The 17,389-nt window shown below is 38.3% G+C and overlaps 1 protein-coding gene across 1 annotated transcript; it reads right to left on the reverse strand.

Annotated features, from left to right (window-relative positions):
• Positions 1-4,460: 4,460 nt before the first annotated feature.
• LOC133983295 (NLR family CARD domain-containing protein 3-like) lies at positions 4,461-13,124 on the reverse strand. Its single transcript, XM_062422331.1, has 7 exons — positions 13,107-13,124; positions 11,668-11,896; positions 6,925-8,713; positions 6,661-6,834; positions 5,634-5,807; positions 5,242-5,288; positions 4,461-5,041 (listed from the first exon to the last, which is right to left on the reverse strand). Exons 1-7 carry the CDS (start codon positions 13,107-13,109, stop codon positions 4,509-4,511), a joined length of 2,949 nt encoding a protein of 982 aa, XP_062278315.1. The 5' UTR covers positions 13,110-13,124; the 3' UTR covers positions 4,461-4,508.
• Between the last annotated feature and the right edge of the window lie 4,265 nt (positions 13,125-17,389).

The following is a 17,389-nucleotide window of genomic DNA, read 5'->3' on the forward strand; positions in this document are numbered from 1 at the left end:
CTCATATCTTATGAACTGATGATAAGATTTGTATACACAATGAAACTATAGCTGTCAAAAAAGCAGTGATACAAACAATATTTCCTTTGAAATGTAGTAAAGTAAATAAATGAGAGTACCTCAAACATTTTAATTAGTTTTACAGATCTCAGTCGTCCTACTGTTTATGTTATTATGTAATATTGTCAATGAAAACACTATTTATTCAGATTTCACTAAAAACAATAAGAAAAATGTAACTGGTGGTGACTTTACATCTACATCAAGTGAGCAACGTTTGGTCTTAATCTAGACAAGACAGCATTGGAAGAAATGTGTTGTGTTTATCCAATAACTCCCCTCACACTGTTATCTCAACTTCATGATTACAATATCAACAAAAACTGTGCAAACCAGAAAAACACGATAGAGCAGATAGAGCTCTAGACAATTGAAGTCCAGATTCCAGCCCCACATGAGTCTTCTTCCTCTTGTGAGGAATAAGCTGTCATCTTCTGTCTTGACCACGAAATTGAAATCCTATTAGAGCTCAAAATCTCATTGTGCATTCAACAAGTTTATTTTGATTGTTCAAATTTTAATCAATATTTATTTTATTAATTCCCATCAACAAATACGTGACGTGTACAGAAGTATAGACCTTTTTTCACAGCAGACATTTTGACTGTTGACGTCCTTCTCCTGAGGAATCAAAATATCTGCTATGAAAAGGGTATAATGTATGTTGAACTAATGTACAATATAAGTTGTATTTCCTGATGGCCAACAGTCAGATACAAAAACTTGTTATGACTAACATTACTGCTATTTATACATGTATGCCCTTTGATCATTTTACTCTGTGGTGTTTATTCACTTGTTATTTATGTCGAGTCTGTATGCTTTTAAGCTGTATGCTGTTATGTAGACTTATATGTGACCTATTTAATAAAGTCTGAAGACAAAGTGAAACTATGCCAGGCGACATAAATCCCGTCAAACCAATACTTTTAATACTTTTTCGTTTATAATTACCTTAGGCTATATGGTATATCTTATAAGTTGTAAAATAGGTAACGAACACGGTAAAGGTCCATAAATACGTAAAGACACAATGAAACAGATCATTATAAGATAAGCATACATTACCTTCCCTGTGTGACCATGACATTTCGAAGAGGAAGTGAAAGTAAAAAAGCTGCACGCGCTTTTTTCTTTGTTTCAGGTTCCAGAAAAAATCTGATTGGGAACCGTCCACCTTGCCTCTGCTTACTGCTTCGTGCTACCCTTCAAAGGGGTGGTTAGGTTTAGGCAAGGCAGGGGGGCGTCTGGTAAAAGCCTGGTTCAACCAAAAAGTCAGATTTAAGCGATACTAACAGTCAGCAGCAGGGGGCGCTAATATGCTCATTTGTTTACCAAGTGAAAGAAAAAAGAAGGGTGAATCATTAGTCGCAGTAATAATGGCAAGAATAAAACTTAAGGATAAAGATGGATGGGAAAAGTTGAAAGAAAAGAAAGCCAAGTCTCTCGAGACTGATGCATCAAAATATAAAAAGCTCATGCCAGCAGCAGCAGCAGCAGTAATGCAGTAGTAATTTAGTAATGTAGTAATGTAGTAATATAGTAATGTAATCCTAGACATCGGCCAAGGCACTGAATCGCGTAGCAAACGTGTTGAGGAGCAGGTAGAAGTTGAACCTGATGAGCATCAACAGGCTGGTCATGATGAGGGACAGACAGCAGAGAGGTACTGGTTAGTAACAGGGACACTATTACAGTAGACTACATTTATTCAGGTTGACATTGAGCCCTCTCTTAAGGCAACTACATAGTCAGTTTTTATCAACTGGGTTTGTATAATATGATGATGAAAAATAGCATGCCGTTTAGTGCTGTTAAAATTAAGGTGGTAAATCTTGCTTATAGCGAGCTCACTTCTACAGGTAGATAGAAGACCATGGTGTTGAATGAAACTGGAAAACCTAAAGCATCCATTGGTATCACTGTTGACATGCTTGTGAGTGGGGAAAGGGGTTAAATATAGCTCCACATTTAACCAAAGGTTTTGTGGAGTTAAAATCTCACTGTCTTCCATATGAGTGCTGTTTGTTTCTCTGTCATTAGCGTGGTGGGTAGAGCTACAGTATGAGCTGATACTTAGTCTATAGGCCACAAGGAAGAAATTGATAGTAGTAAATCACAGCAGAATTGTGCAATTAATTAATTGGTTTTGTGATGTTATTTGCTACAAACACCTTGTTTGGTATAATATTGGTATATTGGTATTGTGAGGAGATATCAGGACAACGCTGTTAGTGACTGTTTGTATGTGGCCAGGTAGTGGGCCTATTAGGGAAAAAATCCAGGGCCATTTTTTATACCCAGTCCGTCCCTGGTGAGATCGGTTAGTTAGTAGGCAGGTTGTGTACATTTGTCTCATGTTACTCTGAGCTACAGTGAGTGTCATCCACACTGTCAGCTGTCTATCCAGAAATAAAATAAACTTTGCACAATTAAAATACAGCTAAAATCATCATTATGTGTTATATCATGTATAATTGGTTACTTTAGTTTAAGGTTTGGGCCTTATACAAAGCAAGTCTGAAGACATGTGAATGATTGAATTATTATTATTAGTATTATTATATTCTTCACCAAACTATTTTTTATTATATTCATTCTAGTTAGCTTAGGTTTGCTAACAGCAAATAAACTCACAGCATTATCAGAGGATGAGTTAATTTGATGCCCTTTCAATAAATCTTGATATAATGTCTTAGTTTTCCAGACATTATGGTCACTTTGTCCTTTTATTGATTGTTACATAAGCGACTTCAAGTTACTTCAATCAAAGCAGTTTATTGAACTGACAAAATATGACAGTATGATCTAGATATCAACTATTTCAAAGTGACAATACACCAGTCTGTAGACCATATAATCAAACAACAGAAGACTTTTGCAAAGGAAACGAGAGATAAGGTTATTAAGGTTATTAAACAGAGGAAACAGCTTGAGCCAAAAGTTTTTGATTTTTGTATTTTTTTTCTCTTCTCAGTTCTTGAAATCAGTGATAATGTGAGGATCAAACAGGAGCTGAGCTGAAAGGATCAGAGGAGAGGAATGTTAACACAGATCTGTACAAACCAGCAAAAGTCATGAATCCATTCACCATCCATATAGATAAACCTTGGAGTCTGAGCTATGTCATATGAATACCTAATTTGAATTTCTTTTCTTTTTATGATGCTAAAAGCTTCTGTGTTTGCATTTCACATCATGTGTAAGAACTGTTAAGACAAAGCTATCTAACAGATTTCTCTTCTTTTGTTTGGCTTAAAATGTGATGTAATTACATGTGAAACTGTCCTATCATGTAATAAATTCAAATGTGAAGGTGGATTAAAGAAATATCTTGACAGTATATTGAATTTTTGTATTTTTATTACAGGCATCAATCAATATCAGTTCAATGGGCCACTGCCAAAGACCCCAAAAAAGTTGAATCACATAGAGAACATAAAAAAGGAAAATTTCAATCAAACTACAGTGTGATTTAAAGTTGTCAAATAGTGTTGCAGATAAACTGTAAATACAAATTCATATAAGTTCAATACCTGAAATTTGTAAAACAAGAACAAACTGTAGCGTTAAAACCATTAGTGCATAATTTACATCTTGCAAGGTTTTGATTAGTGTACTTCATTATTATGCATTGACCTGTGATGAATAAGCATTTTCGGGCCTTGTATCATAAAGCACATCCTATAAACATCCCATCCACTGACCAATCAAATCACTGGAAAAAAGTCATAATATTTACAGGATCCTGACATGTACAATGTAACAAGGAAAAGACTCCAATAAATAGCCTATTCTTTATAGTTTAGTAGAATAATGTATCTTTTCTTGGCTTGCCATTTTCATAATGATAAGTGAAGCTGCATTTTAACTGTGCAAAGTGTCTTTCGTCACTGCAGCTCAGAATAACATGAGGTGACCTTAAGATCTACAGTGTATATTGGGTTAAATTCAGTAACCATGTTCACATTCTGCCTGAATCTGTCATTTTTATTCTCTTATTTAGTCTGTTTTATTCTTTTACCTATTTTTTCCCCTCTATTCTATTTTACTCTTCGTGGTTTTTTATATTATTATGTTTCTTTTTTTGATGATGCCTTTATGTATTTTGTAAAGCACTTTTAATGGCATTGTTTTTAAATGTGGTTTGTTGTGAGGACACATTGGAAAAATGCTGTAAATGAAAACAAACTTTGAAAAATAATAATAAAAAAAAATTAGCCATGCTTTAGCCAAAGTAAAGCGTAAGCGTGAAGTCCATGGTGGTTATGTATATGTTGTCTGTACTTAATCATATGACTACTTATTGTGATTATGATTAAGATGTATTTATTTATGCAATGCAATGCATCAAACCACAAAAAGCATGACATCAACAAAAAAGTGTGGAGTATCTCACATTGTGCAACCTGCAAAACCCGCTGTGTCTGATCTGGACCTAATCTTTTCTATATCTCACACAAATACACTGACATCTTATATGTTTCAGTCTTAAACCTGAAAGCAGGGTAGACCGGCTCAGTGAATGTGGTTTGGAAGGTTTGAAGGTGGATAAGCTTGTCAGAGGACACGTTGTAGAAGGACAGAGTGCCAGCAGGCCAGTCCAGGTACACGCCAACTCTTTTGTTGGGGGGGGTATGTAAGGATATTCTTCTGTTATTGTGCAGGCTGGAGTAACCTCCATCAGAGCAGCACAGACTCCACGACTGATTGTTTCTTCCAAGACAGCTGTCATGACCTTCTCCTCTCCTCTTGATTCCTTTGTAAGTCACTGCCATGAAGACCTGTCCTTCCCACTCGACCTCCCAGTAACAGCGACCAGTCAGACCATCTGTACACAGAATCTGTCTCCAGTAGTCAAACCTCTCTGAATGATCAGGATATGGCTGCTTCTCTCTCCCCACCACCACCTTTCTGTTGTGGTCAGACAGTACGAGTCTTCTGTTGGCTGTGTTTGTGTCCAGAGTGAGTTCACAGGCATCTGAGGGAGAGAATAAGACAAAATAAAGCTGCAGTTTGTCAGACTTTTATCTGACTTTTATCCCTTTGTCCTCTAGAAGATACTGGAGGGTTTAACCTTCTTGCTGTGAGGCAACAACGCTAACCACTGCACCACTGAGCAGTTTTACTTACACTATTAAAATGATTAATTATGAAAGATTGTTTCAAAAGCACACTTACACTTCCTCAGACCAGATTTCATTGACTGTGACCCACCATGGTCCATCCTGAAGGAAAAACAAAGTTGGATCAGCACCTTTTAATATCCTGGTTATTATCTGTGTTCATCCAAACTACTGGTACATACAAAGTACAAATACTGATTCTAAAACAATTTTTAAAAATTAATTTTATATGTGCAGTTTGTCAAAACTGTGATCCCAACAACCAAAATGAACATATTTCATTATAACACAGATCTCTCAAAACCTGAGCAAATAAGAAAAGTTGTCTGCATGGCTAGATAGATGCCAGAAGATGCAGTAAAATGTCTTAATTTTGTAATTTATTTATTTGCTTATATTGACCCCCACACCCAAACAAACTCAACCTATAACCTTGTGTGTCCATACCTGAGTGTGTCCAGTCTCCAGTGTGGATTCTCCTTTCTAACAGAAAGCAGCTTCTCTCCTGACTCTCCTGGATGATTGTAACTCAAGTCCAGCTCCTTCAGGTGGGAGGGGTTGGAGTTCAGAGCTGAGTCCAGAGATGCACTTCCTTTCTTTGTGATCAGGCAGCCAGACAGCCTACACACACACACACACACACACACACACACACACACACACACACACACACACACACAGAGTTTAGTTTTTCAACAACAGTATATCACTTGTTTCTTTTTTGTGGAAAGGTCTACTCATACATATGAGCAGTGCTAATAGAGCCACTTAGGTATTGCTCTATGGCTATGGAAGTTGTGTACAGTTGTTGTTAGCTACAGCAGCTACATATTTGTGAGCTTTCTTAATGCTAAATAATAAAGAGTGATGCTAGCTAAAGTTAGCCTTGAGTTTAAAGTCTTTTTGTTAATATTTTCTTGTTAAATATTGCTGTTAGAGGCAATATAGTGTTACATTTCTTCTGATCTTTCAGTTAAACTGGGTGAAGTTTATGATACAGCACCGTTACACTTCAATAGTGATGGCAAGAACAGCATGCATGCCAGTAACGTTATTGTAGTGAATTAGTGATGAAAAGCCTTCTTGCGTGAATCATACATGCATAATAGACTATCTATGATAACAAGAATGCTGAAAAATATAAATTTGCTAAAAATTTTTAGAGACCCTCGATGTCATGTTTTCAGGGGAGCTTGTCGTATTGAGCCAGCCTCCTGGATCTTTAACTTCTACATTGTGAAAATGTGCCACCTCAAAAAAATGCATGTCGTCCCTGCTTATATATTTCCAACCAATGTTTGCACTTAATACTGTTTCCCCAACAATACTTCTGTCATCTGAGTACAGCCATCTACCAGAATAACAAGCAAACAAAATTTACTGTTGAACTGGACATTTCATCTTTTGGCTTTTTCCACAATAATCTTCTCCTAAGCATAAAGCATTTATATGTTCATATGTTCAACAAACTGACCTGAGAGTTTCCAGTGTACAGTGTGGACTCTCCAGTCCACCACAGAGCTCCTTCACTCCTGAATCCTGCAGCTCGTTGTTACTCAGGTCCAGCTCTCTCAGACTAGAGGACGGGGAACTGAGAACTGAGGCCAAAGCTGTACAACTTATCTCCGAGAGGTTACAACAGCTCAGCCTGAAGACAAATTTTCAACAAAATAAGAAAATGGTAAGATTTGTTTTTAATTTTAATACATTAAATCTGTGTAATTAATTTTGAACCTACAGAGCTTTTCTGGAAGCTTTGACCACTGGCAGCAGCCTCAGAAGAGCCTCATCTGAAGCAGCGTATTTCTTCAGGTCAAACACGTCAAGATCTTCTTCTGATGACAATAACATGAACCCCAGAGCTGACCACTCAGCAGGAGACAGTTTATCTGTGCAGATACTTCCTGATCTCAGGTGCTGTTGGATCTTCTCCACTAGAGAGTGATCCTTCACTTCATTCAGGCAGTGGAACAAATTGATGCTTTTCTCTACAGACAGATTCTCACTGATCTTCTTCTTGATGTATTCAACTGTTTCCTGGGTAATCTGTGAACTGCTTCCTGTCTGTGCCAGCAGACCTCGAAGGAGAGTCTGATTGGTCTGCAGTGAAAGACCCACGAGGAAGCGCAAGAACAAGTCCAGATGTCCATTTGTACTCTGTAAGGCCTTGTCCACAGCAGTCTGGTAGAAATCTGTCCATTTGCTTGTGAACGACCAGGATGTTGTTTGCTTTTCTGCCAGCAGATTGACTCCAGTCTTGATGAATGTCAGATGGACATGAAGAGCAGCCAGAAACTCCTGAACGCTCAGATGGACGAAGCAGAACACCTTGTACTGGTACAGCCCTCTCTCCTCTTTAAATACCTGTGTGAACACTCCTGAGTACACTGAGGCTGCTCTGATATCGATGGCACACTCTATCAGGTCTGATTCATAGAAGATCAGGTTGCCTTTCTGCAGCTGCTCAAAAGCCAGTTTTCCCAGAGACTCAATCATGTTTCCGGTCTTGGGAGTCCAGTGTGGATCTGTATCAGCTCCTCCATCATACTTTAAGTTCTTCAGTTTGGACTGAACCACCAAGAAGTGGATGTACATCTCAGTCAGGGTCTGAGGCAGCTCTCCTCTCTCTCTGCTTTTCAACACATCCTCCAGAACTGTAGCAGTGATCCAGCAGAAGACTGGGATGTGGCACATGATGTGGAGGCTTTGTGATGTCTTGATGTGGGAGATGATGGTGCTGGCATGCTTCTCATCTCTGAATCTCTTCCTGAAGTACTCCTCCTTCTGTTGATTAGTGAACCCTATGACCCCTGTCACCATGTCAACACACACAGATGGGATCTGATTGGCTGCTGCAGGTCGTGTGGTTATCCAGAGGCGAGCAGAGGGAAGCAGGTTCCCTGTAATGAGGTTTGTCAGCAGCACATCCAGTGAGGTGGACTCTGTAACATCAGTCAAGATCTCATTGTTGTGGAAGTCCAGAGGAAGTCGAGACTCATCCAGGCCGTCAAAGATGAACACAACCTGGAACTCTTCAAACCTGCATATTCCTGCTTCTTTGGTTTCAGTAAAGAAGTGATGAACAAGTTCCACCAAGCTGAACTTCTTCTCTTTGAGCACATTCAGCTTTCTGAAAGTGAATGGAAATGTGAACAATATGTCCTTGTTGGCTTTGTCTTCAGCCCAGTCCAGAGTGAACTTCTGTGTTAAGACTGTTTTCCCAATGCCAGCCACTCCCTTTGTCATCACTGTTCTGATTGGTTCATCTCTTCCAGGTGGGGCTTTGAAGATGTCTTCTTGTCTGATGGTTGTTTCTGGTCTGACTTGTTTCCTGGATGCGGTTTCAATCTGTCTGACTTCATGTTCATCACTGACTTCTGCAGTCCATCCCTGTGTGATGTAGAGTGGTGTATAGATCTGATTCAGAAGAGCTGGGTGTCCTGCTTTTGCGATCCCCTCAAACAGACACTGTAACTTCTTCTTCAGGTTAGATTTGAGTTTATGTTGGCACACTGCAGCATGAGCTCCTAAATGAACACATGACAAATATTGTATTGGATTGTAATAGATTGTACATGTGTACACATTGTGTCAGTGCAAGTTTAAAAAGCCTTATAGTGGAGGCATGAGTGGTACAAGTGATACTTCTGGTTAATACAAACTAGGCTGCAGTGTGTTACTATTTGATTTTTCCCTGTTCATGCTAGAAAAGAGAGCTATTAGCATTTTAAACTGTTTCTTTATAATATTCAGAACTTCCATGCAACATCTTTTTCACAAGTATGCGCTGCATGCTCCAGCTGTTTCAGCAGCTAATGAAAATGTATAAATTATTGATGACCCGTTATTGCTGTATGTTGGACAGAAAAATAAAAAATAAAAGCAGGTGGGTGCTGATTCAGTGTGTTGATCAGTAGGGGTGGGTAAAAATATTGATTCATCAATGCATTGCAATATATTTTTTTTTTCTGAATCGATTTTAGCCCCTGGCCAGTGGGGGCGCAGTGAGCAACACCTTTGTGCGATTGGTGTTGTACGGACGGAGGCCGCACTCGACCAAACAACAACAACATGGCAACTAGGCATGGGCCGGTTACGGGTTTCATGGTATACCACGGGATGAAAATGTCACGGTTTCAAAACCACTCAAATTTTCCGTCATACCGTTCCTGCGGTACGAGCGGGATTTTTTTTTAATGTGACATCTCATCAGAGGGAAAGTGGAGGTCCCTCAGGTCGCGTGTAGCTGCAGTGTAAAGTACCCCTCCCCCCGCACACCTCCGGTTGCTATTACAAGCAGGTAGCTCTGCAGGCTGTATGATGGCTGAAGGAGGCGAGCCCCACAAACTTTTCCACCCGTCTAAACGAATCAAGTCGGCTGTATCGGAAAACTTCGGAAAAAAAGACAGACGGCCACGGCTTGGAGGAAGAAGGTTGTTTTATTTTACTAAAAATAATTCATTTATGTCGTGACTTGAGTTGCAGGTTTAGCCTCAGTTAATGGACTGCACTTATTTTTTTATTTTTTATTTAGAAAGAACTCAGTTATGTTTTATTTTTTATTTTAAATACATATTTACTAATGTTACATCATGTTCTATATATTGTTTAAAAATAAAAGACTGTTCAATGGAAAAGTTATATTCTTTTTTTTGTTTTTAAATACAGACATTTCAAAATAACTGAATAATAATAGCTGTAATCATAATACCGTGAAACCGTGATATTTTTGCCTAAGGTTATCATACCGTCAGAATCTCATACCGGCCCATGGCTACTGGCAACTGAAGCAAACTTGTTGATGGAGGCAATAAATGAATGGGGATTAACGGAGAAAGTACCGGCAATTGTCACCGACAATGCCGCCAACATGCTACTTGCTGTCAGTCTGATTGAGTTCATATGGGCATGAAAATAAATAATTATTTTAAAATTACCAACAGGTACTCTAATGAATTATTTGTGTATTTGTACTTATTACTGAATCGATATCGAAGCATTTAAATCAATATCGAATTGAATCGATATCGAATCGAATCATGACCTAAAGAATCGAAATCGAATTGAATTGTGAGGTTCTTAACAATACCCAGCCCTATTGATCAGACATAGTCCGGGACACTAGTTCAGGACAGCAGCTGATGTTGAAGTACGATGAGTAAAAGCGCACAGATGGGCAGCTTTTATTGAGCTGTGGCAGAGACACACAGAATGAGCACAGATCTGAAGAATAAAAGATTCACTAGCTTTGTTGTTTTTCCACTGGATGGAACAGAGGATGATGCTTTTGTTTGCTTTTGGACTTGAGCAAGCATACAGCTACACACCGTATCAAATATGTAAAGTTACTGTGTTCTTTTAAAAGGTTTAAATGATTCATAGCCTAACCCCAACCAGGTCTGAGTTAATATACTGGTCCAGTTCAGTTAAGCAAATCATTACCATTAACCATTTACCCAACACACCGTTTCAGGTGTAATATTTGTGTTTGGATTGTGTTTCAAATAAGAGTAAATTGAAAAGTTTTGGAGTATAAATGTATGCGTTTATAAATGAATAGCTACTGGTGCATTCAAATAAACCAGCCTTTAATAAAAAAGCGTTTTTCCCTGCATGACACCCCTCAAAATAGTGCATCTAATGGCACTTTTCCACTATACAGTACTAGCAATACTCGGCTCGATTGACTCGACTCTACTTGGGGGGTTTTTTGCGTTTCCATCAGGGATAGTACCTGGTACCTGGTACTTTTTTAGTACCTGCTCTGGCGAAGTTCCAAGCGAGCCGAGCCGATACTAAAATGTGACGTCAACAGATTGCCGGCCACTGATTGGTCAGAGAGTCACTGGAAGAGTCATGAGCCGTCCGACACAAGAATCAAACCCGGCATTTTTAAATACCGGCAACAGCATTACAGCCATTCATGCGTCTTACACACTGTTTTTTACGGTAGTTTTTTCTTGTGATCCAGCAGAGGGCGCTCCAAAACTTCACTAACTTACCTTTTGACTTTCTTGTAAAAACATTACCCATAGTGCTGAGTTGTCAAAAACTCCATAGTGCACCTTTAAATTTTTGATTTCTTTAAATTTGAGATGCACATATCCACTGGTTACCTACTTGTTGCTAAAGCAGGCCACATATTTTTATTTTTCATAGTTAAATGTTAGTACTTGCTTAGAGTAATTTTGAGTTTCATGTCCATCCAAGTGTGGCAAAATAACACAACTAAGTCTGTCTGAAAAATTGTATTGACCTTTTTCTTGCAAAAACATCGATGTAACCCCACTGACGACCAATCTATTCTAACCATCAGCAAAAGTTAAGCAGCTGTCAGTTTGGAAAAGTTAAAATACAGATAGTAAGAAATAGATCTGATGCAGATATTGCACATCATATTTACAGCAGACATGTAAATCTATTTTACCACCAATTTTACATTTTTCACAAAATGCTATATATGTTGAAAGTTACTTACTGCTTTGCAGACGGTCAGCCAGCTTCTCTTGCTTCATTCTCCTCAGGAACCACAGTGTGATCTTCAGAAGTGACTCTCTGCTGCTCCTCCTCTGCTCCTCCTCCTCCTTACTGTGCAACACATCTTCATCCTCCTCTTTCCTCTCCAAGCATTCTGTGTAATCTGGACTCAGAACTTTCTGGAACTTCTTTAGTTCGTCCTTTACCAAAGTGATGACGTTCTCCTCAAGAAGCTAGAGCAGGGTTATATTCATTTAGTTGATATTTTCAAATTCAAGAATGAATTTTGATGATTAAACTTAACCGTCATGGTAGTGTTATACAATTTATTATCTGCACCATCTTTCAAAAAATGCACATCAGTATCAGTTTCATCAAGTCTGCATCAAAGCATCAAAAAATCTCTTCCAGCAGCTCAAATATTGTCTTATTTACATGTTGTATCTTCTTGTAGCAACCTAACAAGACAGAAGACGGCTGAACTAGGGGTGGAACGGTTGCTTTTCACGGTTCTGGGCACGTGTGTATTGTTTGGTTTTTTTCGGTTCATTACACTTGCAACGTAAGCCAGTAACCCAGTAACCCAGTGAAATTTTGTTTTTTTTCATTTGGCATGATGCGGAGGCGTTACATTATTATATGTGGGACCTATGGAGGATGGAGGCTTTTGCTCCGTGCCAAACTTTCCAACAGTACGAACACCAGCAGCTACCAACCTGAGAGAGACTCACCATCTCCAGACATGTTGATTATAACAAAGCAGCCAAACTACACAAAAACAGAAATGGTAGGATACACAAACTATTGTTAAGAGCCGTCAGTTAGGGTCAGGTTTGAATCCCTCCTGATAACGTGTTTCTCCAAGGGGGAATCCCAGATCCCCACCTGTGTCCATGCTGTCAGTGTGTGTAAAATAATGTTAATTCGTCTGAGGCACTAATTTAAAAGTCTCCTTGAGACATGACTGTTGGTTAGTGTTAAACTACTAAGGATTGTTTTTATTAATCTGTATTGCGCTCTTGCCTTGATGGCGTCATCCCATCTAAAAATATACACAACATAAACTGAACCGAAAACCGTGACCCCAAAACCGTGATATGAACCGAACCGTGGATTTGTGAACCGTTCCACCCCTAGTCTGAACTGTTATTAAGCTCAAATATACAAACTAACTGCTTGATGAAGCCTTGTTTCCTATTCCTTTCTGTGTAACATATGATATAATGTGTCTTTGAGGAGCTTTGGAGCTGTTGCTGGACATCTTTGATGGAGGTAAACTAGCTGTTTCCCTTGTCTTCTAGTATCTGTGCTAAGAGCTAATTCTGTACTGAACACACAGCAGTTACAGTATCTTAATCATTTTGTATTTTCCTAAATATAAAACATTTTGGAATAATATTTGTGGCTGTTGTTTGCAAAATGTGTGTCTGTTAAGATACATACCATAAATACGGAGTCCAGGTGTGTGTGATGATCAGCCTGGTGTGTTTCTGATCCCTCTAGAGGACCTCTGTGGAGAAAAACCTGATCCATCAGTCATTGTAAAAGAAATGTGTTTTATGCGTAAGAGACCAATGTAGACTCTCTATTGTGGTACTATCAACATAAAATAATGGATAAGATGGCTCCTTCTACTCTGGACTTTCATCGTTAAGCTGAAGATGTTTCACTGTTTTTTTTTATGGATTTTGGAGCAATGCTGCTAGATTGTACTTTATTAATCCCACAATGGCATCCACAACTTGCTTGAGACAGTGGTTAACCATTCAACAACAATAATAATGTTTGCAGTAACATTATGTTGGCTTACTTTGTATCAGGATCATCTCCTTTAAAAACAACAACAGCCTCCTTAGACCGGTTGCTCTTCATGGACACACAGCTTGGTGCTGGAGAGTCTGGTCTCTGCTGCTCCATCCTGACACAAATAATACATTGATAAAACAAAGAATGTTTTATCATTTATTAACAAAGAATAGCAATGCTGTTGTCTGTCGGGGGGGGGGTTTAGTGAACTGAAAAGCTCCTTTTGTGCCAGACTAGTGATGCCAAGGTGCTCTACAGAAAGATTTAGAAGGTCTTTTATACCTGGTGCAGTGAGGTTTTTCAATGAACATTGCTGTTGACTGCTGAGCGTTGTGGATTGTTCGATTGATGTTGATGTGGTGCTTTGCTCTTATCTTGTACTGCCTTAGTCTGTATGTTTCCTTGCTGTATGTTGGCTGTTTGTGTGAGAAGGTGACATTCAATTTCCCCACCAAGTGATTAATAAAGTACTTCTTATCTTATCTTATGTTTAATGATTCCCTTAAGATGAATAATAAATAGTTATGCCTGTGTCTGTGCTCTGGTGACTCACTGAGATACCTAATCATTAATTTTGACCAAATGCTCAAAGGTTCAAATCTGGCAACCAGAAAAGCTACGGTGGCCCCAGGAGCTCATGCGGAAGAAAAGAAATTGGCATGTAAATTCTTAGGAATGGATAAATAAACCAAAAGAACAGATTGGCAAAATGTGCACGGTTGACTACTGAGAAATTTGCTTAATATTAATATTGTGTAACATTAACAGTAACATTATGTTGACTTACTTCGTATCAGGACCATCTCCTTTAAAAACAACAACTGCCTCCTTAGACCTGTCGCTCTTCATGGACACACAGCTTGGTGCAGGAGAGTCTGGTCTCTGCTGCTCCATCCTAGTAGTTCATTAAGAGAGGGAGAGACAATTAAACCTCAAAATGAGTGAGATTTTGAACAGGTTATCAGTTTCAATACCATAACCAAAATGATCACATTTCAGACTCAGCAACATTTCCTCCTCTTCATTAGGCTTCAGGAAAGTCCTCAATAATGGTATACTGATTTTACAGCTGAGATCTGACATGGAAACATTTAAACATCATCATCTTACCCCTCTGGTTTGGTCTCGCTGACGTGTTCCTCAGACAGACTGGTGTTAGAGGATGGGTCTCCCTCCTCTTTCTCCTTGGGCTCACTCATTGTAAAACGTCCTTCTTTACACAAACACACCCAAGATCCAACTGTGTTAGCAGGACTGACTATTAGATAGTACTGAGCTGAACCTCAGTAGTTTGATGGGGACTACTAAGAATTAAGGCGAGGTTATTTGATCCTTTTCACCCAATACTATGTTTTCTTCAGCGATGCAACTAATGTTCTCACACAGTTTTATATAGTCCAACAAGTTTTCATCTAGAAACAGAGGTTCTCATACTTTATGTTAAGGTCCCCTAAACCAGTAGTTCCCAAAGTGGGGTCAACGGACCTCCAAGCGTCCTTGAGTGGGTTCCAGAGGGACCTAAGCAAAAAGGAGAATAATTTATTTTAAGTATAATTCCATCCATAAGTAACACAATGATAGTGTGTATGTTTGGTCCTAGGTTTCATACACTTTCTGTAATAAAATATCTTAAAGCAAAAATCTTATCAGATGGGCAGTGTTTCCCCTAGGTTGACTGCTTTAGGGCTGGATGAGGATGAGCATATATTTACTAAAAAGGCATATAGGCCTATCTCTGACACTGTTCCTTCAGTTGTTTTCATCAATACACACATCTTAAACCAATAAAGCTTTTTATTAAAAAAAATAAAAAATAAAAAAAAGTGGTCAGTGGTCTTTGTGTCAGTGAAAGCAAATGGTACTCAAACGTTTTCACATCAAGAGTCCCTAAACTGACACAAATTAGACCACAGACTTCCCATCTGATAAGAATTTTTTTTTAGATGCTTTATTGCAGGGTATGAAGCACTAACACCAAGAAAGTGGACCACATCACTCCAGTCCTCAGATCTTTTGCATCAATACTCCTGATGGTTTACAAAGCACTAAATGATTTAGGGCCAAAATACATCTCTGACCTTCTACTCAACTACAAGCCACCCAGAACTTTCAGATCATCTGGGCCTGGTCTTCTATCTGTATCCAGAGTCAGAAGTAAACATGGTGAGGCTGCATTTAGTGTCTATGCACCCACTATCTGAACCCTCAAGACTTTCATGTTTGCTGCTGCTTTTTATTAACTGCACTGTAACATTATTTTTGCTATTTTATATCTATTTAGTCTGTTTTAGCAGCTTTATCTCCCTTTCTGTTTTTATATTGTAGCTGTTTTAATTATTTCTCTTGTTCTTTTTTAAATAATATTGTATGTTCAAATTTGCTTTTCTTATATTCTCCTTTTGCACTATACCTATGTAAAGCACCTTGAGTTGCCCTGTTGCTGAAATGTGAAATACATTTGCCTTGCCTAGAACTGGCCACATCTTACAAACTTTAAAATGTCAAACATATAAAGGACGTGTGTATCTCTTACCACTGAAGCTTCACCTACACCGTCTGTATCTGCTTGTTTGTCCAGTTTTATTATTTTCGTTACCAAACGTCAGATTTTAAACTACTGATAACAATGTAATGACTGGAAATGAACGTTAACTGACAAAAAACTGTCCCCGTTACAGTGACGGTTAAAACAGCCGTTAGAGGAACGTTAACTAGCTTAATCCAGTTTTGGACCATAACGGACGTTTTCAGATAAAGTTGTTTTTTGTTTCGATTATTTGATGAAACAATACGGCTACACTTTGCTAACATTAGCTATCGGTACACGTTTATGTTGAACCGTCGAGTGACACAAATCCGTGTTTCAGTTATAAGTTTGTTAACGGATAAGGTACATGAAAGCATCAGCAACATTAAACATGTAGTAACAAACCGAATAACGTATTAAACTGTTGAAATATTTGATACGTTACCTTTTTTTTCATCATAACCGATGTCATTTACCCAAAGAGAAAGTGAAAGTAAGAACGTCAACAAGGAAATGGGTGTGACTCGGTCTGAACAATAATAATAAAAGTATTCAGAATAAATCAGACAGACGGGCTCTACAATGGTTGGGCTGAAGTGTGCGGGGAGAGTTTATATGTGCTTCTGTTGATCAATCAGAAAATAACCTTTTATTGATCTGATTCATTTTGTCACTACCGTCACACCCTCGTCACAACTGTCGCCTACTTTTAATGTTATTAAACGAATAATTCCACAAAAGTCTAATTAAAATCCACACAATTGTATCTACTTGTTCTCCTTTATTAAAAATGTCAACATGCAAAGACACAACATGTTTCACTTAAAAGTCCATTCTCACTGTTTGTGTACTGTTGTTTAGATCCTTGTAAAAGTCCTGCATAAAAATAAGTATTATGAGTGATGTAGTATGCAGTATTACAGTAAAAGTACTGCAGTATTATGAGCGATGTAGTATGCAGTATTACAGTAAAAGTACTGCAGTATTATGAGCGATGTAGTATGCAGTATTACAGTAAAAGTACTGCAGTATTATGAGCGATGTAGTATGCAGTATTACAGTAAAAGTACTGCAGTATTATGAGCGATGTAGTATGCAGTATTACAGTAAAAGTACTGCAGTATTATGAGCGATGTAGTATGCAGTATTACAGTAAAAGTACTGCAGTATTATGAGCGATGTAGTATGCAGTATTACAGTAAAAGTACTGCAGTATTATGAGCGATGTAGTATGCAGTATTACAGTAAAAGTACTGCAGTATTATGAGCGATGTAGTATGCAGTATTACAGTAAAAGTACTGCAGTATTATGAGCGATGTAGTATGCAGTATTACAGTAAAAGTACTGCAGTATTATGAGCGATGTAGTATGCAGTATTACAGTAAAAGTACT

The sequence above is a fragment of the Scomber scombrus genome, chromosome 7, assembly GCF_963691925.1.
Source record: "Scomber scombrus chromosome 7, fScoSco1.1, whole genome shotgun sequence".
Lineage (NCBI taxonomy): Eukaryota > Metazoa > Chordata > Actinopteri > Scombriformes > Scombridae > Scomber > Scomber scombrus.

Coding starts and splice junctions, on each gene's coding strand:
- LOC133983295 (XM_062422331.1), bottom strand. Junction 5,808..6,660: donor TGTACACTGGAAACTCTCAG/GTCAGTTTGTTG, acceptor GTGTGTGTGTAG/GCTGTCTGGCTGCCTGATCA. Junction 5,289..5,633: donor TGGAGACTGGACACACTCAG/GTATGGACACAC, acceptor TTTTTCCTTCAG/GATGGACCATGGTGGGTCAC.